General features: G+C 40.9%; 1 protein-coding gene across 1 annotated transcript; it reads right to left on the minus strand.

Annotated features, from left to right (window-relative positions):
• Positions 1-70: 70 nt before the first annotated feature.
• eepd1 (endonuclease/exonuclease/phosphatase family domain containing 1) lies at positions 71-23,656 on the minus strand. Its single transcript, XM_026942235.3, has 7 exons — positions 22,849-23,656; positions 10,659-10,710; positions 3,878-3,988; positions 3,594-3,728; positions 1,788-1,926; positions 851-1,045; positions 71-516 (listed from the first exon to the last, which is right to left on the minus strand). The coding sequence occupies exons 1-7, from the start codon at positions 23,460-23,462 to the stop codon at positions 308-310; spliced, it is 1,455 nt and encodes a 484-aa protein (XP_026798036.3). The 5' UTR covers positions 23,463-23,656; the 3' UTR covers positions 71-307.
• Between the last annotated feature and the right edge of the window lie 1,775 nt (positions 23,657-25,431).

Consider the following 25,431-nt stretch of genomic DNA (forward strand, 5'->3'; position numbering starts at 1 on the left):
TTTGGTGAAAGAACATCATATCACACACAGCTCTATCTATAACACATACAATTTGTATTACGTTGAGCAGTTAAATTCTCAGTATTGCTTTATTCCACGTACTTCATTAAAAAGTTTTTAGCACTTGTGTAATTTGAAAAATTTAATACATACATATATCTCATTTCCTTAAATATCTGATTATTTCTCTACATTCAAAATTATTTCTACTGTACAATAGCTGGAAGAGACACAGTCTCAGTCCATCTCAGTCTCTCTGTAGTGATGTCATACCACCATGACAGTCTCCACAGCCCGAGGTTAAAGGTCACCGCTCATGTTTGGGTGTGATGTCATCCCTCTCCACCACTGCCACGCTGCTTCCGTTGTGCAGCGGCTCCTTCACCATCTTCTCATTTGTGCAATCTGTGTAAAACTCAGCCACGATGGGGCAATGCTCCGAGGCCACTCCGCCCCACGACCAGTTATCAGGGATCCAGGGGTTGGTCAGGCCCTCCCTCGTGACAGAGCAATGACCTACACACACGTACACAAGCACACGTGCACACACACAACAAAAACACTAAGCATGAATGTTTCAACACCTTCTGACCAATCAGAAAGGAGCATTCATCAGCACTGCAGTATAAACGGAATATTTAAAAGCAGAAGTTCACGTTCTTGTAGGCTTGTAGGAACCAGTAATTAAGTGATTAAGTCATTAAATCAGCTGTTAATTACTGAAAGTTATGATGTATGATAGCGAGTACCTATACTTTCAGAAGTCTTCCTGATGGCTGTGATTTGTTAGAGTGAATTCTAATATGATGGCTTCCTCCTCACACACTCACACACTCACACATCTACAAACCTGTGTAGAGCTTCTTGATGCTACGGCTGGCCCAGATGTTGTCCAGGCAGCTGGATCCCTGCGGTGCTTTGGTGCTGATGTTGGTGTTGACGGACGAAGGCACGAGGGCGCTCAGCTTCTCCTTCTTCAGAGGCTCAAACTGAGCACTGTCTGGAGGAAGACCAAAGCCCCCGACAACCAACACGTTCTTCACCCCTACAGAGAGAACCCACACTCTGAGCACAGATTTCAGGCCGAGTGCATGATCGCATACTTAGATTTACACTGTGGTTTAGAGTTTCAGATAAAGTTTCAGAGGAAGTTTCAGATTAAAAAGCTTGGTTTCGGCATTTAAAGGTGCAGTTTGTCAGTTTTAAGAGTGTTCCTAGAACTTTAATGAGCATATAATTTCAAAATTACTGATTCCTAATAATGACAGCCAACTGATCTGAGGTTTCTTCATTTCAGGCTTCAGTTTCCTCTGTTGTTTTTACAATTAAGCAATATAATAATGCTTTTAATTAAAAAAAAAAAAAAAAGAATTTTTTTAAAACCACAAAAACCATAGTGTATGTTGGGAAACATACAAGTGTAGTTCTCACGTGACAAATATTGTAAATGTAGCGTCTAAACCATAGATCTATGATCTGCAAAAAAAGCATCTTATAATGAAGAAACTATGTTAATGAGACCATGTTAACTATATCACTAATAAGTATTATATAATAAACAGAAAGCACAATGAGGTTCTGACCAAAACACACTGGGTGCGTGAAGATAAATCCTGTCAGTGTGCTTACGCTGCACTGCGCTCTAGCTTAGCTCATCACTGCTGCTCCATCAGCACAAACAGCACAAACAGCGTCCAGACAGCCAGCCGTGCAGCTAAACCCACTGACACACTGCCAATAAGTCTCACCCATAAAGCGCAGTGCATTCTGGGAGATTAAGAACCAACCTCTCAGAGTCTCCTGTACTCCAGGGCTCAGCCTGTGGGCTTTCAGCTCGTCAGATTTGTGGTGTCGCCCATTCTGCTGCTTCGGCGCCGATGGAGGTTTGAGGTGCACGTTCACTACGGTGAGCTCGGACGATCCGATCTGGTTACAGAAACAGAGATCAGACACAGGAGATGTGTGAACTGCCAGGATCAGAGATGCTAATGATGTATCAGGTATCAGAAAGACAAAACAGTTGAATTTATTCATATAAGCATCACAGCAGTATGATAAACAGGTCATAATGGATCATAGGAACTTCATAAAGCATTTATTAATGAGGTGATGAATTGAGCTGATTCGGTTTGATTGGGTTTGTTTAAAAAAATAACACAAAATGGGCTGTATTTATGCATCATATATTTTAAATTCTATTTAAATATTCAGTGTATTTATGCGCTCTAGGGGTGTAACACAATGACACTACCGGTATCTGTTTAGTGCTCCAAACGTCCAGATTTGTATTTGTATTTAAATCCAAAGTGGGCGTGGCCTAAACCAGAAGAGTTTTTAAAAAATTCTTTTCTGTTATTTTGAAATAGAGATGAGCGCTGAATTGTTTTTAATCCTTCTGGCACAGTTATTTTTGTTCGCACTTGCCTGTGATATTTTCTAACAAATTTAGTTGGGTTTATTTCCCAGAATATAAACATACTTGTAGTCTAATATAAACCACTGCAATCCTGATCAGGCAGTTACTAAAGATGAATGAATGAATAAAAAGTAAAAAAAAGGAAGTAAATCCCGCCCACTCATCCAGTGGCATAGTTAGGTGTGTGTATGGAAATATTTTCCAGCTCCAAATACTTATTGGTGGTTAATATAACAGACATACGGCACATTTCATTATATATACTGTTTATGAACATCACTATAGGATACTTACTATGCAATTATTCAATGTCAAATGCATTAACTGTAATGATGTCCATAAATAGTCATCATTGTGATTCTGCATTTAACCGCCCCAGATGTCAAATGAACATGTCCGTTAGCTTGTTTAATCATATTTTGTTGGCTACTCTGGTGAGAAACAGGATTAACCAATCAGAAACCATGCATTTCTGTTTGAAAACTCTGAGCATAGCGATATCGAGATGACGGGCTGTGAAGTACGGTAGGTTTACTGCAGGAGGAGCTCAGATCCAGAGCAGGGTTTATAAAACAAAACATAATTTCCCCCAATAACTAGCCTCTTACTTTAATCTTTTTCAATGGAGCTGTCATAAAAGTATTTCATGGCAACGCTATTAATATGGCAAGATTGCCTGGTGATCTAAAATGCTGTGTAGTTATAATGATGATGATGAAATGACTGTCTGGCATCCACCCAGAAAAGCATGAGTGCAGCAGGCTTATCAGTTTAATTGTACAGATCCTGCCATTTCCTTATCCAGCCCTGAAATTAATTCCTGGCTACATCACTAGTGAGATGCCAGTCCTGATGCACACATCCAGTCTCAACCAGATGGCACGTGAACCTTCCTGACAAGCTATTGTAAATAAAAACCACAGAAAAAATAAACAAAACAAAGGGCACCTCGTCTATTTGTATCTATATTTGTATCTGTTTATGCATTATCTTTTCTAACTGTATCATGTATAAGTATTCGGTTACATCTCTAACGCACACAAAGCTACATTTAAATGTCTAAGAATGCAAATTTACACGAAATCAGTTACCAAATAAACTCACACAAACACAACACACTCATTATGAGCTGCACTGATTCCCTGTTTGCCCTTTAGCCAGAGCTGCTGTTACTTACATAAAAGTGTCCAAGGTACGCTTTCGGCTGGGCGTCGTTCCCGTTGCCGTTAGCAGCAGCGCTCTCCAAAACCACGGCCTCTTTCAGCTGGATGCCAGCCGAGGAGTCCCAGAGGAAACCAGAATATTCTGAGCCCTTCACGTAAAACACAACAAACAGTGAGCAGCAGTTACACAACAAACCTCCACACACTGTGATGGTAGCAGTTCCATACATACATGTGTGTGTGTGTGTGTGTGTGTTTGTGTGTGTGTGTGTGTGTGTGTGTGTGTGTGTGCACTTACTATAGATGACTCTCCAGTGGGTTTCCCAGAAGCAGCACATTTCCACACACCACGAGGGCCTTTCCAATTACACACGCTGGAGAGAGTCGGCTGATTGAGCTCTGTGCAAAACTGAAACACACACACACACACACACACACACACACACACACACACACAGAGGTTATTTAAAGGATTTAAAAGAAATGTAATAATACCAGTAACTCCACTGTGCACTGGATAAGGAATAATCAGTGACATGTAAGTTGATTATTTTCCACTAACAGCACATCCCAAAGTGTTTTTTATTTGTTTTACGTTGACCACAGCAAGTTACCAACGCTGACAATTTGTTTTTGCAATTTATTAAGGAACAACGTGTCATACTTTTGATCACTTTATAATTACTTTTTTTTTTGTGGAATGTCCTTAAAAAAACAAGTTAGTTCCTGTTATCACTTACATTATAAACCTTGTTCCCTTTCTCACTCTCGAAGATAACAACACACAAAGCCAAACAAACAAACTTGTTGTGTTACTAAGAAACCCCAAAGTGCAAACCTGCCATGTTGAAGACTTTCCCATGGTGGAAAACTGTACAGATACACTGTAACTGGAGACTCCTTCCATAAATGTTAAAAGTTAAAATTTCCTCACAGAAACCTTCACCATATGTTTTCCTTGATAAATAACACATGTTTTTAAATTTATTTGTTTATTATCAGACTGAGATTATGTTGAGCGTCCAAAGTACACATCCCTGCCTAAGTTGTTACTAAATGATGATAATGATGATGACTAAATGATAACTTGTTACCTAGACCACATTATCAAGAGCATAATAAAGAAGCTGAACATAGTCCTTTGTCTGTTTTGTATGTTTTTTTGTTTGTTTATCATACAGTTGTACAGCTCGATGCAAAACTTTGCCTCACATATGGGTTTTGAAAGGAAAAGGTTGGTTTTGATATTAACTGGTATTAATGTCTCACCATTACCATTTCTGTTACCTGTAATAATGAAGGAATATCAGAAAAACACAACATACTAATATTGTTGTGGCTATAGAATGAACTGCTGTGGCTATAGAATTGTTGGTCTTCTTCATTTTGTCCTGGGGTATGCAAACTTTTGTACTCAATTGTTTCAGCCACTGCACAGACTTTGTAAAAAAACAAAAACAAACAAAAAAAAAGTCTCAGTCAGCGTAACAATTATGAAAATGAACAATAACAATGAACGCCTGAGCGATCAGCTATTCAGACTAATGGCCAGAACAGCGATGAAATGCAGCTTAGATCTGCCCTAAATACTCAAACCAAACCTGCAACACTGCACTACAGCGACGCAGATCTGCATGCAATCTGATAAGCACACTTGACATTTACCGTCAACTCTTCCCATATCATGTCTATAATTAGTGAGATTCCCACTCAGGACGAGACTGGCCTGGTGATCTTTGAGGGAAGAGGGGTTAGGGATTAAAGAGAAGGAGGCAGAACAGTGCTTTAGGATGGAACTGCTGCTCTAAAAGCATCACACTTCACTCTCAGTTGTAAAGAGACACAGAAATCAACAACAACCTGAAAAAAAGGACAAGCTGAAAAGTTTCCCATCTTTAAAACTCAAGGCCTGGAGATCTGTAAATCTGCTAATGCTAAAAGTTGTGGATCGCTGCCCAGAAATCTGCACTACACAGAGCTCGAGTTACTGTAAGTGAATATATCGGTGATGACTGTGGGAAGAAGGTTTGGCAGAGACTTTGTTGGCAAACACACGTTCGCTCGCAATAAGAGCCAACACACAGGTGGAGGCAGACAGCCGGCAGATTCCTCACACACTTACAGACGAAAAACAAGTGTGTCCAACCACGCTGAAGCACTTTCACATATAAACATAAACAATCTGTGTCAGGAGGTGAATAACTTGTTTCTGGCCATTCCACAACAATAAAATGTAACTATAAATGGATAAAAAGTACAATGTGACATTCTATAATTTGGTGGTTTTTAAAGTGGGGGTCTGTGAACCATAGCCAGAGGGGTCTGTGGTGGAAATCATAACCCACATTATCAAAGTTATTATATTTAGGGGTCCAAGCACCAAAGTCAACTCAGACCTAATGTGTTCTGAGTGGAAAGTTCAGGAATAGAAAGTTCAGTTAAAGATTTAAATACTGTTCAGAAAATAAATCCATACTCGGGGGTCTGTGGAGTTTATTTAAAGTTAAATGGGTCCCTGGCTATAAAACATTTGAGAACCACTGCTGGAATTATTTTAAAAAATGTAATACTTGGTAAAGTGCTGTGGTATAAGAGGAATAAAACATTTCGTCAAGCCATATCACACCGACCTGTCACTGATTATTCTCCTATAACTGCACACTCCAAGCGTTTTATTCCTTAAACAGTATATACCAGTTCTTAAAGGAGCAGTTTGTCATTTTTAGAGCCCTCTGCTGCCTGTGAAGCAAACCAAACATGAAAACATTGAAAACTCACCACCCCTCTATTATAACCACGTTCACCTCCTGAGTGCTGAGTTTATACAGCAGTCGAGCTGAGCAGCTATGGGCAGGATGGGCAAGGAATTCATTTCAGGGTCAGAAATATTTTACCAAAAGTATGAAACAAACAAAGAAACAAAAGCTAGAAACCGCTGCTGTGAATCCGAGTTTTTCTTTAAGGAATAATTCAAATTGTATACTTTTATCTGGGAACATTTTTGTTAGGAATGACATTTCACAGCACTGTTATGAAGCAAATCGTCCAGTCCAGACCACTTCAGTACAGGGCTATTCAATTCCTCCATTTATTTAATAAAATATTGTAAGTAATCCTGGCCATGCGGACATGAGCTGCTCATGAATTCTTAAGCAACGCTTATGAGTGGGTTATGAAGTCGCTAATTTCCCTAATGTCAACACGAGCCAGACTTATGATGACCTTGGTCACATGCAGTTTGCACAATCAACATTATGCCTTTATTTTGTGCTAAAGCTGCTCCTGTTCCGTGTAGCCGGTGTCTACTTTACTCTGCTGTTCTCCATAAAGTCCTGTGTGTTTATCGTCCTGTTCTACAAGCTCTTGTCTTACACCATCTCAGAATTTACACTCTGTGTAACTGTGCGTACATAAACCTCTGGACTGTCTTATGTTGCACTCTTTGTGCAGTGAATATTAATATACAAATAAATCATGAGAAAAGAGAATACTAAATGATCTCACCACCAAACCTACACAATTTCTCCAATCATGAGCAAGGGAACATACTTTCTTTTATTTATTTTTTGAGTGTCTGGTTAAAACCACAATATCTGGTACACTGTGATTCAGGCTTATACACAGAGGCCACACCTCCTTCACTGAGACTGACAGGTATAGAGACCACGCCTCCTTCACCAAGACTGACAGGTACAGAGGCCACGCCTCTTTCAATGAGTCTGACAGGTACAGAGGCTATGCCTATTTCATGGGGATTGACAAACACAGAGGCCACACCTCCTTCACTGAGACTGACAGGTACAGAGGCCACGCCTCCTTCACTGTGAGCACAGAATGCAGTACTACATGAAGACAAACTGTACAGCACTCACTGCTGCAGAACAGAAGGACAACAAGAAACATGCAGCGTGAAATCTCACACACACACGCGCACACACACACACACACCATGTGACTCAGTCAGACTGCAGTGCAGTGGGGAAAAAAGAGAGAGGAGAGCAAGACAGAAAAATCAGGAATGTGGAAGGAGGGGTGAAAAGTCGGGAAAAGAAAAAAATAAAATGAGGAAAGTGAAAGAGGGAGACAGGAGTGCAGAGAGAAGAAGAAAAAGGAGGACTTTAAAGTGTGGCACAACAAACAGGGTATGAGGAAAGAAAGGGAAAATTGGGAGCGGGGAAAAAGGCCAGCAAAGGTGAAAAGAAAGACAGACATAAGGAAAGAGGGATAAAAGGAAGAAAGAGGAAGCAGTGAAGGAAAAAAGAGAGAAAAGAATGAAAGAAAGAATAAAAAAAGGTACAGGTAGGAAAGAAGAGTCTGATATTGAAAAAAGGAAAGAGACTGAGATGGCGAGAAAGATAGTGAAAGTGTGTGGGGGGTTCAAGAAAAACAGAGACAGATAGAGAAAGAGAAAGAAAAAGAGAGAGGAGTGAAGTAAAGAGCATGAAAGAAGAAATAAAAATAAATAAAACTGGGAGAGAGAGAAGAGTGAAAGGAGGAAAGAGACAGAAGAGATGTTAAGAACAAGAAAGAGAAAAAAAGAAAAGAGAACCAAATAGGGGGCAAAATAAGGAATGATTAAGGATGAGAGAAGACAGATTGAGACAGAAAGACAGACAGAGAAAGAAAGGAGATCGGTATAGAGGACAAAGCGAGTCAAAAGCAGTAGCTAAGAAAGAGAAATAAAAGAGTGAAAGAGGGTAAAAAGAGAAGAGTGAGAGAGAGATTGTAAAAGAGGAACGAGGGATGACTAAGATAGAAGAGAAAGATGGTGAAAGGCAGAAAGAAGAGGAGAAAGAAAGAGAGAAGAGAATAGCATAAAAGGAGAAATAAAAGAAGAACAAAAATGGGAGGCAAAGTAGGGAATGAGGAAAGACGTAAAAATAGGGGAATGGGATAATGAGAGAGAGAGAGAGAGAGAGAGAAGAGAAAAGGGGTGAGGGGAGGAAAGAAGACCAAGGAAGAAAATGAAAGAGGATGAAAGGGAGAAATGGGGAGAGTGAGAGAGAGAGAGGGAGAGAGAGAGGGAGGTTTAATGAGAGAAAGAGAGAAAGGAGCCAAAAGGGAAAAGAGAGAAAGTAGAAAGTAAGTAAGGAAAGAAAGAGGTGTGTAAAAAGAGTGTACAGATGCGGCTGAGTTAATTATACAAGGGGACCTGAAAGGGAAGCGAGAAAGAAAATGAATAAAGGGAGGATGGAGAAATTTGGGACATGTCCATTAGGAGCAGCCCCCTCTCTCTCTCTCTCTCTCTCTCTCTCTCTCTCTCTCTCTCATACACATACACACACACACACATATACATACAGATACACACACACAGAGCTCTGTTGACCTACTTTAGCACCATGCAGGCTTCATGCAGACAGCAGATTGAACAGGCCACACGTGCACGCACACACACACACACACACACACGCGCGCACGCACACGCACGCACGCGCACGCCCATGCGCGCACATACACGCGCACACGCACACACAAACACAAACACACACATACACACGCAGCATTAGTGGTGATAGTTCATTATTAATTGCCCTTTCTAATCTTTATGGCTCTTATCTAACCCACAATGCTGCGTTTATCTCCCACAATGCACCTGTCTATCAGGACTGAGCGCTGTTGTTGTCCCCTTTATGTCACTTCCTGTTAACTCTCTAAACTCTATTATCTTCAACAATAGTATGACTTTATATTTTTATTATTTTATTTATATATAGACACACACACACAATAAACAGGTGACTTGTTAAAGTTCTTCACCTGTGCTAAAAAGTTTTATCCTGATGGGCGTGGTCTACTCCAGGATTACTCCGCCCCCATCCGCAGGGCATGAGGGCTCACTGAATGGTTTGATGAGGATGAAAATGATGTAAAATCATATGCTCTGGCATTCACATGCAATTTAACAATCAACAATGTGCAGTAAAAGCTCATCTTTTCTGTCATCTAAGAAATGTTGTGGTGCATTTTATTTTACACACACACACACACACACACACACACACACAGTAACAGCCATGATATTAATAGATGACCGGCTTCCAGTGGACATGCATGGCTCAAGCACAAATATCACCTCAAAAATAGCAACAAGCCACACTTCTCTTGGACCAGGGTGAGAAGAGACGAAGAAAGAGAGAGAAAGAGAGAGAGAGAGTGTGTGAGAGAGAGAGAGAGAGAGAGAGAGAGGGAGAGAGATCTTTTAAATAATATAAGAAAACGAAGAATGCACCCTCTAGCAGCACACGAACAGTGACGCAGAAACACGCTCGTCTAGTGTTCTCACTTTTTCTTGTGTTCCTCGCAGATACAGATCTTTCTCAGTTATTATAATGACAGTGCTGCTGAATTCTCGATTCTGATTGGTCAGCAGCGCTGACAGTAGTTCCAGCTGTAAGTCACAGGTTTATATTAATGCACTTTGCTCTATTACCTTATGGTTTCTATAGTAACAGCTCATTCACAGAGACCTGAATGAAGGACGTACCACATAATCATATTAAAAATATGTGTAATTATATATATATATATGGTGAAGTTTTTTGTGAGGAAATGTTTATTTTTATAATTTTTGGAAGGAGTCTCCAGTGTTAGCACTTTGTAGCAGTCAGAGGTAAAGGTGTAACTCAGTTTTCCAAAATGGAAAACATGACAAGGTGCAGTTTTTTTTTTTGTCTTCTGGTTTAGGCTATGTGCACTTTGAGGTTTAAATCCGGATACAGATACAGGTACTAGTACTTGTGTATTTTAGATGTTTACTGATGTATTTCCGTGTAAAGATCTAACTGAAGTCTAAGGGCAGGTTTTCTGTTCTCTTCTCAATACAGAGTCAGGTTGAAATTCCTGACACTACAGATTAAGCAGAAAAACAATGGAGTATCCCTTTAAATGAGGATTAAAAGGCATCATTGTCACAGCTCCTTTAAAAGCGTTATGCTTGCAGTGTAAATACAATGGCTGCTCTTCTAGGCCTTGTCTTTCTAGGTCACATCAATTGTCTAGATATCGCTTTCCTCTGGTAACTCTCAGGTGGGAATAAGGACATAAGAAAGAGAAATGTTTGTAATATGTAGGAGTACCTTATCCAGCGCTTGCTGATCGGCCAGGTCCTGAACTGCTAGCAACTTGATGCTAAAAAGAGAGAGAAAGAGATAGAGAGCTTATTTACTGCTCTGTAAGGACATTAAAGCCATTTCACTTTATTTCATCTACTGTGTTCTCAGTGAGAAATAACCTTATAGTCAATTGCACAAAGAAAAAGACCCATCAAGCAAACAGAGCAGCACAAAGTCAATATTTATGATCACAATAAAGATCTGTTTGTTTTCGATGTTGTGCCGCAGACCAGAGCTCAGCACTCTTACAGGGAGCAAAGTGCAGCTCAGTGAAGTCGGCATAATCATCCGCTTTCACACTGACCCGCTTTCACATCCACACACCACTATGGTCATCTTCCTAAAGAAACCAGATCAGCTGAGTTCACAAAAACAAATCCTACATCTAGTTTGACTTGAAGTAAAACTGATCAAAACGAAGAGGCGTGTTGCAGTGTACAGTGTGTTTGTCATGTCGGAAACATAATTACGACTGTGATAATTATGAAATTCTGATGTGTAAAACAAGCACAAAAAATGGCAGCGGATTCCACGGTTAAACCAGTTAAGAGTATAAAGTCAGGATTAAACTCTGTATCAAACATTCCTTATTACTTACCTACACCACAGAGCTGTTGATTTCTCAATTGTGATTGTTGATTAATGTTCTATAAAAGCAGCTCTGACAGTTATTACTTATACTGTATACTGTATACTTGTCTGGCAGGCAGGTTGTGCAACCTGTTGGTTTAAGCTTTTTTTTTTTTTAATCAAGATGTGGTTGTATTATTGCATGTTGTTGTCCAAAGGCATGATGCATCTAAGACAAATTTTCCTGAGAGAACAATAAAGTACATCTTATCTTATCTTAGTTCTCACATGTTGTCATTAGCTTAAAGAGATGACTGGTGAGGTAACAACTGTTCATAGCTGCTATAACACAAAAGAAAACAGGAACTAACATGTCTTATGGATCTTCCAAAGAATTAAATGTAGCTATAAACAGATAAAACACACGTGGCATATAAAAAATGTAATCTCTGATTTTCTGGTTACCAATTGCTGTGGTAAACACTTCTGCACATGCTGTTTTTTGGAAAATAATCAAGTTCAGGGCTGGAACAGTTACTCGCTTCATGTCCGTCCTGTCATTGATCATCATAATTGTTTTATTTCTTACATGTTGGCCACATAAATAATATAGTTTAGCTTATTGTTTTGAATAATGTTAATGTGATAATGATAATAATTCATTTCTAAAGAAACCGCTTTGTGAGCGGAGTGGCAGCATTACAAGATAGACTTTTCTGAAAAAGGAAAAGGACACGTGATGGAAGAAACCCAAGACGCCAGCTGTCCTTGTGCTGCTTTCTGAAATGGAAAAACTTTATCTAAAGCGCAGAAACGCTGCCCTGCCTAAACAACCTCCTGTCTAATTTAATGACGGAGTAAAGAAAGTATACTGTATGAAGTATATTGTATAGTGGCCACATAATCGCCACATGCTGTGAAGAGTCTCGTTCTAATAGATGCACATTTAAAAGTAATGAGAACCTGACTAATAGCAGCAGTATTTCAGTCTGGAAGCATGGACACCCACAGCAATGTAGAGATAGTGAACTGAAAAAGACATGAAGCCGAAGTGAAAATTTATCATGTAGACTTTCTACTTTCTCATTTAGATTTATTCATGAGCTTTAAATGAAATCCATTATTTTTCTCTCAGCAGCTCCAGCGCCTGGAGTCACATGCAGGTCATGTTGCTGCATGAGTTCACCCCGATGGCACAAAAGGATAACAGGACAGAGGTCTGGTGAAGTGTCGTTTTAGAAGCAAGCAGCTTGTTTGCTTTGGAAGCGGCCGCTGCGTCACGCTAAACTCTGTTCCACTTACGCCAGCATGTCTGTCAGGAGAGACTCTGCTACGCTCTGACCGAACAGCTGGACCATGTCACACCTTTAGCAGCAAGAGAAGGCATTACATCTGTGAGAAATGTGGCAGACCTGTGAGCTTAAACAGAACCAAAAGCCTTGCTCCTCAAAAGCCCTAAAATGTGTGTGGGGGGAAAAAATCGAGTAATATACCCATGACAGGAACAAAGATGATTTTTATCAAAAGCAAAAAACAAGCCATAAAATAATAAGTGAACAAAAGTAACCTGACAAACTAGCGAGTGAAAAACTAGCAAACAATGGAAACAGTTTCAGAATTACTGCTAACAATGATTCATTATAAACAAGGTGTTTTTTTTTTAATAACACATTAGTAAGGTGATTAGAAAATCTCAAACAACGTTTGATTATTTTAATGGTGTAATGCGGATGCTGGAAAATTACTTAGCACCTGGCAGGATTACCAGTCTGACTAGCTTAGTCTGTGTTTCATTAGCTGGCAGCTGGACAGACTAATCTGGATTTCTCAGCAAGGACATTAGCAAGGAAAAACAAACTAGCAAAGGAAACCTAACTAATTGACAACAAGCTACAACTAACTAGCAAGTGAAAAACAAACTAGTTAGCAAGTGCTAACTGGCAAACAAAAACAAACTAACAAGTGAACATTAACTAGCAAACAAAAAAGTAGCAAGTGAAAAACAAACTAGCAAGTGAAAAACTAGCATGCATCTGCTTTGTTGTTTCTTTCGAAGAACAGAAAACACTTTTTGTATTTTAAAGTAATAATACTCAAGAAAAAAGGTGGTAAAATGCACACTGTGGAAACCTAATGAGGTCTGCTCTTATTTAAACACAAGTTATTTATTAATTAGTAGTTTAGTAGCATAGTAACCTCACAGTCACTGTTATAATGTTATTCATGTCCCAGATGGCTAAAACGCTATGAAACGCAACAAAAGCGCAAGAGAAGATGACCAGTCTGACTCCATGAGGTGGAAGAGAGAAAAAGAAGAGAGAGCGAGAGAGAGAGAGAGAGAGAGAGAGAGAGAAGGGAATTGAGACTGTATGTTTGTCCTGCAGATGATCAATGAGGAACATTAAACACTAACTAGTGTAGGAATGGGGTTAATATATTTCACAGACAAGCAAAGAAAAAAAACAAAACAAACCTAGATCAGCATCTTGCTTAGTTAAAGACGTGCATCATTACGAGATGGCTTTTCCAAAAAAGGAGAAGTGAGAAAGACTTGCGTCGGGGGAATGTGAGGAACGCAACTCAGTACGAATCACTACCACCACCACAGAGCTGGTCTCTTAGGAAACAATGTTGTGTTCAGAAAGCGAGGGGGAAACTGCATCATCACTTCTATTTCCTCAGTGTTGTTAACGATTACATCCAGATCCTGTTTCTAGAACAAACAGGAAGCTCAGTATCACATTTAAAATATGCGTGTGTGCGTGCGTGCGTGTAAGTCTTAGGAAGTCTTATTTTGGGAATGAACTTGGGTTACCCCTCACCTACACATAACAAACCCAATACACACACTTTCTCAGTTACTAACTGCACAGAGTTGGGCAAGAGAAGCTCCGTGGTTGACATTCTGTGTTAGTAACTAGCTGCACTGTTTGACCTGGAAGAATCCAATGTTTTGGTTCTCACACCATCCTGTCTTCTATAATTCAACACTGCACGAATACAGACTCACACTTCAAGAAGAGAGGCAGCTTGATTTACAGTATCATGGGAAACTGGAATAGATATTAAAAATATTACAAAATAACATTGTTATATTATTAATGCTAAGTACAGATCATGACTAGTATGTCAGCCATTTTAAGAAATGTCCTGAACATCAGAATGCATAGTCTCTAACAACTTTGTAGTTGGTATTTTTTCGATCTTCATGCGGCAACAGAAGAGAATGTTACAAAATAATATGGAACAGAAAGGAATGGAACACAAATAATAGATTAGACTGGAATTAGATTAGATTAGATTAGATTACAACTGAATAAAATAGAACAGACAGCTACAAAAAAATTCTAACAGAAGAAGACAGAATTAAGTCAAATTGTTTAGAAAACAACCAAATAGAATTGAGCTGAAGCAATTAAAATATAATAGAAAAATATAATATAATATTGTTTTTGTTTTGGAACAAAACAATACAGACAATACAGAAATGAATAGTACAGAATAGAACTAAATGGAATAGATGAGAACAGAATAGAAATAGAATATTACAGAACTGAACACAATACAACAAAATAGAAAGTTACAAAAGAAAAACAGAACAGAATATAATAAAATATCACTGAACAGAACTGAATGCAACCAAGTAGAAGAGAGGAAATTAAAACTGAATAAAATAAAATTGAATAGAAATTTACAAAAATTAAAATGGAGCAGAAAAGCACAATACAGAAACAGAACTAAACAGAAACGAAATGAATAGAGTGTAATAAAATTTGATAGAATGTTACAAAATAAAGCAGAACAAAACAGGATATAAAAAAAAAAAATAGATTAAAATAGAAACTCAACTGAATAGAACTTTGAAGACTATCTTGGATATTAGTGAGTTTAAGGGACAGTTACTATACTGTATAAAGTTTTTGGTCAGCCAAAACATGTTTAAAAATATTGATTTGACTAATAACATTTTAATAATACACATTTTACGATTCCCAAACAGCCTCAAATCCAGGAAAAGTGCAAGTGTGAAAACGCCTTGAGACTGGAGGCGGGGCTTTGTTACCCAGGGCAGCGGTGCTGGCAGCCCACCAGAGACCGTTTTACATCTGCTCGCTCTACACTGGAGAACATAAAGCTGCTACGCTGTGCGCTGGGTGGATAAATGCATACTTTAAAGATTGTTGTGGATAGTCCCCCATTATTCCCACGTCTCACTCTTGCTCCAGGGAATAATCGCACCTGGATACTGTAGAGATGAATACTCATACTCAACATCCTTTCAACACACTTAGTCCTGTTTGCTTTCATACAACAGTTAGTTCCAGGCCACTAATATGATTGCACTAATTTTTCATCACCTGAAAATCACTTGCTGCTGCTGAGGATGGCCCCACATGTATATAGCCTAAAGACGACCATGACATCACTGTGGATGGTACCACAAAGAATGGAAACCATAAAGATGGCTATGGATGTTCTTCCTTGGATAGCCTTAGGACTGCAATCACTACGAACAGTTTTGCACTCAAGTCTCCATCACTGAATAGTTAATAACTTCAGTCTGATACAACAGACTTTAAGTTAAGAGTATAAGAAATTCAGAAAAAACTGAATACTCATAAGCTCATACTCATAAGCTGTAAGCTCATAAGTTCCTGGTTACCCAATTGCACTTTTTGACTATATAGTACACAGTTATAGAAGGGAAATTATTTACAAATCACTCAATCTGGTGTTACCCAAGTGAGAATGAGTTCCCTTTTGAGTCTGGTTCCTCTCAAGGTTTCTTCCGCATGTCATCTCAGGGAGTTTTTCCTCGCCACCGTCACTAACGGCTTGCTCATTAGGGATACATTCATAAATTTAAGATGTACATCAGGAATTTATATATTTCTGGAAAGCTGCTTTGTGACGACATCCAGTGACCCAAAAGTGCTATACGAATAAACCTGAACTGAACTGAATTGAACAAGTGGCGTTCTAAGAGTGCTGATATTTAGTATAACAGCACTGGGACATTTCATTGTGTGTATCACTCCGCTTGTGTGTGTTCATTACATAAAATTTCAATTCTAACAATAGTTTATTAAGTTGAAACCGTTACTACACTTACTAGGGCTGTCACTCGGCCTGTGCGTAACCATGGCAACATGCAACGCTCTCTCCAGCTGTGGCTTCTTTGGGAATTATTTTTGATGACGGACCAAAAATAAACAAAATGTTTTGCCATATTGTGTGTGAAATGTCAGTTACTTGATATTAATTATTATTAATAGAACTGTTGTATAAAAGCAATATCGCACTCACAATCGTGCTGTTGAACTGAATATCAGCATGGCTGTGATTACCTGTGATTATGCCTCATGCCTCCGGGTTTGTGCCTACAGCCAAATCACAGCTGTGCTGATGTTCAGTATAACAGCACTCTTGCTCATGTGATATTTCTTAATTATACTGTGCAATAATGGAAGAGTAATGATTCATAATCTCACTATCCAGCGTCGCCCAGAAGAGGACGGGTTCCCTTTAGAGTCTGGTTCCTCCCATGGCTCCTCCCTCACGTCACCTCAGGGAGTTTTTCCTCCAGCTTTCTCATCAGGGACCTAATTATAAATATATTGTTAAGCGCTATATAAATAAAAACTGAATAAAGAGGTCCTGATATGCCTGGGTGTGTAGTGACTTCTAACTGCAGACTGGCACGTGAACACGCTGACATGCTGTAATAACACTCAGGGTGTTTCACACTTGGCTTGCATATTCAGGTCAAAACATATGATTCATTCCAAGCTCCTCTGTGTGAGTGCATCATCATCATCATCATCATCATCATCATCATCATGGGTTTGCTTTCACACTGATGCATTCCTTCCATACTACAGATTGTTACCTCTAGTCCTGGGTCTGAAGTTTTCCCTACTATCAACACACCTGGCCCGACTCATTAAGAGCTTAAGAATGAAGCTGATCAGGCAGAAAAACCTTAAACTGTGTAGAGCAGGAAGTCCCCAGGACTGGAGTTAAAACTCCTGAGTTTACAAATTTACACATCACTTCTTCTCTGGAGCATTACGGAGGTGGAACAGGTAGTGTTACCCACTCTCAGGTCCAAAGTCCCATCCTGTGCTCAGGTTTGTGTCTTAGCAAAGTTTCACATGTTCTCCCCATGTCCATGTGGGTTTCCTCAGTGTCCTCTGGTTTCCTCCCAAAAACGTTCCAGTAGATGGAGTGACTTCATTAAATAGTACCTGTGTGGGAGTGTGTATGTGGTGCCCTATGATTGACTGGCATCCCATTCAGGGTGTATTCCTGCCTCACACCCAGTGTTCCCAGGACTAGCTCCGGATCCCCCTTAACCCTGACTGGGATAAAACGTTTACTGTAGATGAATGAATGAATTTCACTTACTTTCTCTCAAATGCATTCTGTTTATCTGCAGAACACAACACTGTAACGGCGTCAACAAACACAACAACAAAACCAAAAACACAACAAAAAGGGGACGTTCATATCCTCATATTAATGTGGAGCAAATGAATGTCCTTGATAAAAAATAACCACAGATTTCATTTGGGCTCATAACTTCTGAGTTATTTACTGTTGCGTTTTCTGATTTGCAGTTTTACAATTTTTGATTTGCTGTTATGTTTCGCACTTATGGGCTTCCATAGATTCCACTCAACCTTTTCTTACAAATGTCCTGGGGTCTGAAAATTAATCACAAAATGCTTGTTTACACCCCTCCCCCCACACACTGCTAACACAATCACACTGATTTCATCATTAAGCTGATTGGACTGATTTAATCAGAGTGCTGATGGATGTTAGACAGGTCCAGACGGCCATCAGCTTGATGGCTGATGAGCTTGGGTTATATATATATATGCTCAAAAACAGCTAGTCCATGTGATATAATCAGACTGGCCTTAGGTTACCTCTGGGCTTCCTTATTTCAACAGAAGTTTAAGCAAACAGACGAGACTAAAATAAAGAAGCGGCAACTTGCGTGTGTTCAGTTGACTTAAGTTTCTCCAAATGTTTTTGGCAAGAGAGTAAAACCACTTGGATGATGCCCTGACATGTTTTGTAAATCGCTCAGCACATTTCCCTTCCTTTTGCATTTATTTGGGTGAAAGGTTCTTGGAGTTCAGCAGTTCAGTTTCATTGCAAGTGACCAGAGCATTTAGGTCATGTTCACTAAAACCACATAAAGTGCACAAACCAACTAGCATCATTCTCCTAAATCCAACGCCTCGCATCTATAAGCCTGACACATCCATTTTTTGGCTGGAGTGAGAATTCTTTTATGCTTTTCAAACTTTATTAACAAAATTCTGCAATCTCTGAGATCATCATATGTGATACTTCTATAGATTTTACCAAAATGAGGACCTTTAGAAGACAGCTGTCCTTATGCTGCCTCTCAAATGGTACTGCTTCCATCACAAGAGCACATCAGTTCTACAATATGGCAGAAAACACTCAGGGGCATGTTGTTACAGGAAAATAATCAACAGTGAGGTGGTGTAATGCGGCCCGACATGGAAGAGTTATTTACCACACCAAAGTTGAGCATTTTTCTATAACAGCACGTCCTGACGTGTTTTATTCCTCTTGTATCACAGCAATTTGCCAGCAATTACAATTTTTATCTAAAAGAACAACACATCATACTTTTTTATCCATTTATAGTTACAGTTAATGTATTGGAACGCCCAAGAAACAAGTCAGTTCCTATTACCACTTACACTACAGCAGCTATAAACAGTCATTCCCACACCGGCCTCTCTTTTTCACTCTCTCTTGAAGTCAATATTTAAAAAACAAACAAACAAACAAACAAACAAACAAATAAATAAATAAAGCTTGTCACATGACTCAGAAACCGGAACGTGCATACTCCTCCTCTCTGTGTGACAGAAAACTTCAAGTTTACTTCTGTCTGTTACAAAGTGCCGACACTGGAGACTCCTTACGTAAATGCTACGTAAACATAAACATCACCAAACAAACAGAAACATCACTAAAGGAAGGATGTTCTGCTTTTTGTTGGTTTTGTGGAATGTTTTCAAGTGCAGTATCCACCATACAAGTTCCTGTGTATGTTGTTACTATAGAAACGACTGTCAGAGTTGCTGTTATAGATAATGAATTGACCTTCAGACCATTCAGAATCGGGATTTCAACAATGCTGTATTATAAGCCATGCTATCTAACACAAATATCATCTAATCGATTATCAGAACATGCCTAGTGGAGCTTACTGGAAGATTCAGTCCTCGTTACTGTTCAAATATCACTGCATTGTGGACAGATACACAAGTCATGTGGGTAAACAGAGTCAAAGCTAACAGCGTTATGGAAATGAATCAGGCTGTTTGTCTTTCAGGGTGTGCGCATGCGTGTGTGTGTGTGTGTGTGTGTGTGTGTGTGTGTGTGTGTGTGTGTGTGCTTGAGCGTGTGCGGGGTTACTGTAGGACATTTATGAGTAAGCGTCTCCAGTGCTTTCTAAGCTATGAACTCATGTAACCTCAAAACAGACTGTTTGTTACCCGGCTTCCCTTTGGCCTATATGAATCAGGAGATCGAGGGAGTGGTGTGTTCTGCCATGGAATAAATGGCCTGGAGACTGAGGCTACTATGGGTCATAATGGACCTGCCCTTTATCTGGGATCCACAGACCAAACCTTAAGACAACCTGAAACCCAAACTGACCAAAAAAAAAAAAACTGACCAATAAGATCATGTCATGCTGCATTCATGGTTCAGTGACCACAGAATCAAACTATTGACATGACCGCCCCAGGTTCCTGACCTAACCCACACTAAGAACCTGAGGACTGACCTGAAGAGGAGAGTCCACAAGAGAGAAGCTCAGGCCCTGGAGGATGAGGAGAGATTCTGAGATGATCTCTGACTCCTCGCTCTGCATTCTCCAATCTCACTGTTCGCAAAGAGAAGTGCTAAATGCAGGGGTGCCAATAATTATAATTTCCAGTGTGAGATTAGTGAAGCATAAACCACTTCAGGATGTGCTGTTATAGGAAACAAATCAACGACGGGATGCTGTGAAGTTACTGTTACCACCCCGAAGTTGACTATTTTCCAACAATCTCATGTCCTGATGTGTTTTATTCCTACAAAGCTCTGACAGTGGAGACTCCTTCTATAAAATAAACTCCTTCTGTTAAATAAATAATCATCTCTAATCCTCGGCACATCAACAATTATACATTTTAATTTGTTAAATAACAATTCATTACTATACGCAGATTATGTGAGGTGTCTGCCATACTGAGCCCCTGTTACTATAACCCTGTGATTTGCAGCTGGACTACTGTCAGGGCTGCTGTTATAGAAAATTAATCAGCACCTTCTGACCAATCAGAATCCAGAATTCAACAGTGCTGTGGTATGAAGCTGATTAATATCTGTGCGTGTCAGTCTCAGTGAAGAACACATGGCACTTTTTGGATCGTTCACAAAATACCAAACCACACTGTATCACGTTAAGTCCAATCGTATTACATTTTTGTGGCTTCTACACATCATACAGTCTCAGGAGGAGAGATACACAGCCCTAGTGAGAGGTCAAGGCTTATTCCTGTTCTGTTTTTTTAAAGTCTTACTGGGGTTAATCACCATCAGCGTCACAGATCAAGTGTGACAGCGTGTAGTATGATACAGTGTGTCGACATGCTTTACAGAAACACAGGGAAACCTCCGTCACTGTAATGCTAACCAGGAAACCTTTGACTACGTATAGAGACACACTCCTACACACACACCCACACACAACACACACAACACACACTGGTAAGCAGTAAAATCCTGCTAAGTAATGAAAAGCACAAGGTTGCTGCTCAGTGACATTCTGTGTATCATTGTGTAGTGTAAATGAGCAATGAATGCAAGACAAAACACATGGGAAAAAAAAAAGAAAAAAAAAATTACACTTGGATAAGTGCCTGCTTATCTTCCTGTTTGCACCGGACGAGTTTATTTGAGTGCATTATAAAAAGCAAAAGGACAATGTGAACTTCAAACTGAACCCTGGCTTTCCTGGACAGATGACCCTGGTCGAGTTTCCCATAAGCATCGGAGCACAAAGGTCGTCGTTAAATGGTAGAGCGAGCATCACATTGAACACTCTCTCTCCCTGTTAAGATGATCTTAACTTTTGTGTGATGCTTTTGGTAAAATCAGTCTGGAGCAGTAACACAAACAAACACACTGCTTATTCTGCTAACATGCTGTTTCATGAAATTAGCCACAGAGAAACAGGAAACTGAATGCGCTCATGAGGATTTTGAAACGTTTAACAGCTCAAACCATGTTAGCTGCGTTTTAGCCACGATACACAAGTAAATGTCTCTCCAAGCCACATTTGATAACCAAAAATCCTTCACAATAGGTGACGCACGTGCACGTGAATGCCGAAGTGGATGCATTTAGAAATATTAGCGAGATTACTACACAACACTTGAGCCCTTGGGGATTTAGGCACACTGTGTAGTGCATTTCATGTTCAATAGGGAGCCTTTTGGGATTCAGTTCCCCATTTCCTCTGTGCACTATAATAAAGTATTATACTTCACGTAGTGCACTATATGTCCAGTAGAGTTCCTATAACCTATATGTGCACTACTAAGGGTATAAAATAACAGGCTAGTGTACCCTATGTAGTAGGAGGCCATTTAGGATATGACTATATACAGATGTGTAGTACAGAGGGTATGAAATAATGGGCTGTTGTACCTTTTATAGTGCATGTAATGGGCACAGGGACCCTATGTAGTGCACTATACGCTCAACAGGGATTGTGGGATTCAGCTGTGTTTGTTAGATATGTGCACTACAGGGAAACTTTTGAGGTTTAGCTGCTGTGCATATATGTACGCGCGTATACACACGCATGTGCACTATGCAGGGGTTGGAAATAAAGGGCTTCTCTAATGTAGTGCGCTGTATGTCCAATAGGGACAGAGGATTTCGCTCCCAATATCCTCTGTGCATCACACTTTATATAGTGCACTACATGTCCAGTAGAGTTTTCGTCAGGGCTCGGCGATATGATAGAATACTGATACTGTGATAACTTTGATACACTTATCAGTATTGGGAAATCTTTTCAGAAATTTTAAAATATTTTTACAAACTAAATGGAACTGAATGGAAGCAGCTGATCTGATGTAAAAAGAAATACTTTCTTAAAATCATTTTTACAGATTCCCTTCTTTTCAGTGTTAGAATTTAGTTTTTGTAGACATTAAATAAAAGTCTCATCACTCTCAGGTCATCAGCACTTGATTTTTAGGCTCAGTGCAGAACTCACACACTGTAAATTACAGGCTGTATTGTGATGCATATCGTGTATGGTATAAATGTTTTCAGTATTATGACAGTTTTGTCATATCGCCCAGCTTTAGCTCTTATAACGCGTGTGTGGACTACAGGGGTGTTTAATAATGAGCAAAAAGCCAGCACGTTACTCTGAATGTGCGCCCTACAGAGTGTATGACTTGTACCCTGTGTGTATTTGGAGGCTGCATGTGTAGTGGAGATGTCAGTGCAGCTCACTCACTCGCGCTCCAGCAGGGTCCTGCACACGACCTCTTTGACCCCGGGGTTGTTGGCTTTGTCGCTGGAGCAGCGCTGCAGATCCCACGTGGCCACGCGCACCACCGGCTTTCCGTGGCGCGCGCACGGCGGAGGCTGCACGTCGGGCCGCTCGGACGCCATGTGCGCGGGTCCTCCGGGGGGGAGGCGCAGCTCGCTGCACGCGGCCGGGGAGTTGGGATGCGAGGACGGCGTCCACGAGTGCGCCACGGACGCGCGGTGCTCCTGCTCGCGCTCCTTGCGCGGGTCGTTGTTGTTGTTCCTGCGGCTCGACACGCATATTTCCGGCTTGATGAGCTGCAGCTTGGCGGCGCCGATGCCGCTCACCAGGGCCACGTCCTCCACTTTCCTGAAGCCGCCGATGCGCGCGCGGTGCTCCACGATGGCGCGCGCGATGGCCCTGGTGACCCCCGGCAGGGTCATGAGCTCCTCCTCGCTGGCCGCGTTCACGTTCAGGCGCTCGGGGTTGTGCGCGGAGACGTGCGCAAAGCTGCAGGTCGCGCTGAACTTGCGCCCGCGCTGCCGCACGTCCGCGGGGTCCGCCGGGAGCGAGCGGTGGCACCCCAGGTTTCCCCCCATGACCCGTGACCCGTGACCGACACCGCGAGCCCTGAACCACTACAGCCTCTCTACAGCTCGCATGAGCCGCGCTCGAGTGATGAAGAGGATGCGGGAAAGCGCGCGCTCGCTTTCTATCCTGCACTTTTTATCTCCACTGCAGAGTGTGTGTGTTCTTGAGTGGACTCGAGCTTACACACTCAAACCAAACAAGCTCAGGCACTCTCTAGCCGGGACGAGGGGGCGTGGCTCGCATGCCGCTAATGGGGCGTGGTTCGTGATGACGTAAAGCGCACTGTGGAAAGCCAAACGGGGCAAAACGTGTTGTCTCAAATCTCACGTGCCACATTTTCCCAGAATGCACTGCACTATTTAGAGAATACCATTTATAACTCTTAGTGTTCAAGACAGTGACTGCTTCCCAAAACTATAACTGATGTCTCCTTGATTTCTTGATTCCTGATGTCTCCTTGATTCCTCGATCCTACTTCCCATGACTCCTACCTCCCATGCCTCCTACCTCCCATGACTCCTACTTCCCATGCCTCCTACCGCCCATGACTCCGAAACCGGTCGACATCCGGCATCTTCACGGCTGCACCACAGGGCCACTTGCACAAACACTTCTGCATAATAACCGAAACACCACTTCTGCTGCCGGCTCGTCCGCTATAATGGCAAGGGCGCTATCTTACACCCGGCGTCTGCAGGAGCTCTCGAGAAATCAACATCAGCTACGTTCATCATATATGTACGAAGACTTGCAAAGCTCCTTTCAGTAAGCTGGAGAAAGGCGTCAGACTGGATGCTTCATCGTACATAAACTAGTATGAAGATAAGAAAAAAACAGCCAAGCTAATGTTAAACCAACACTATGACTTTACTGTAAGTGCCGCCGCTTTTCAAAACAGAAACACGCCATAGCCCTGGGTGCTACTAACCCACTGTAGAAGATATCAGAGTCTTCAGCGTTTCCTATGCAGGAGTACTCTTTCTTATAGCATATGATGTAAGCTTATGATATAACTACCCCGAAAAAAAAGAAATGATACAATAATAAGAACCACAAACACAAAATTAAGCATGTTAATTAAATAAACAGTGGGTGGAAACCAAATCTTCGCATCAGAGTGAGTGAATATGCCTTACTTTAAAACCTAGACGTGCAGTAATGTTTTCATTAAGAATAAATTAGTGTGCATGCAGATCACGTATGCGCTTCCCTGAGTGACGTGAAATACGCTTGTTCTTGATTTCTCCTGTCCTCGTTTCACTTTTCTTTTTTGCATCCTTTCTCCACGTCGTCAGTGGGAGGAGCCTAGAAGTGAGGATGCGATAAAAGGAAAGGAAACGAGGAGGAGCAATTACAGAAATGCAACCCGTAATAGACTTTGTAGGGAATAAGGAGCCACTCCAGACACTTTTGATGCCATTTTTTCTCAAAAGTGGCTGCTGTGCCAGAGCCAACGCACAGGATTATGGGATACATATGGGATGTATAGGACAATGAAGTACACTTTTAAGAAGAAAATGCCAGATGGAGGATCTTAGCCGGCAGATTTCTGCATTCGATCTGGACATGACGTGACGCAGCATTTGTTACATTTTGTGTGATCAGTCGCTGGCTAAAACAGGCAAGACACCAGAAATCACCAGGTTTCCTGCTCGGAGCGCACCATCAGTGGCATGAATTATGGAGCAAGGGAACAGCCTTGACAACAAATCAGCCTTGAGAATAACTTTTGTATACATCCATGTGTATCCATTGTGCACTGAAAAGCCTTGAGGGTTGACGAGGACCATGAGACGAACATGGAAGGACAGTGATGTGAGAGCGATGAGCTGGCCGAGCCACTTTGCCAAGGCTAATACTCTACAGAGACGTGTGCCAGTTGGCCATCGCTCACTGACTCAATCCCAGCTACCGGTGGTCATGACTACAGAGCCCTGGTTTACAAAGAAGGTGCAGCTCATGATGTGTGTGTGTGTG

This window comes from Pangasianodon hypophthalmus, chromosome 29 (assembly GCF_027358585.1).
Source record: "Pangasianodon hypophthalmus isolate fPanHyp1 chromosome 29, fPanHyp1.pri, whole genome shotgun sequence".
Taxonomy (NCBI): domain Eukaryota; kingdom Metazoa; phylum Chordata; class Actinopteri; order Siluriformes; family Pangasiidae; genus Pangasianodon; species Pangasianodon hypophthalmus.

Bases quoted from the DNA above. Each gene is read 5' to 3' on its own strand.
- eepd1 (XM_026942235.3), bottom strand. From the start codon at position 23,462: ATGGGGGGAAACCTGGGGTGCCACCGCTCGCTCCCGGCGGACCCCGCG. The intron at 3,729-3,877 runs GTAAGTGCACAC...TTTTACGTGAAG, and splicing joins CCACTGGAGAGTCATCTATA to GGCTCAGAATATTCTGGTTT. The intron at 517-850 runs GTTTGTAGATGT...ACGTGTGTGTAG, and splicing joins CATCAAGAAGCTCTACACAG to GTCATTGCTCTGTCACGAGG.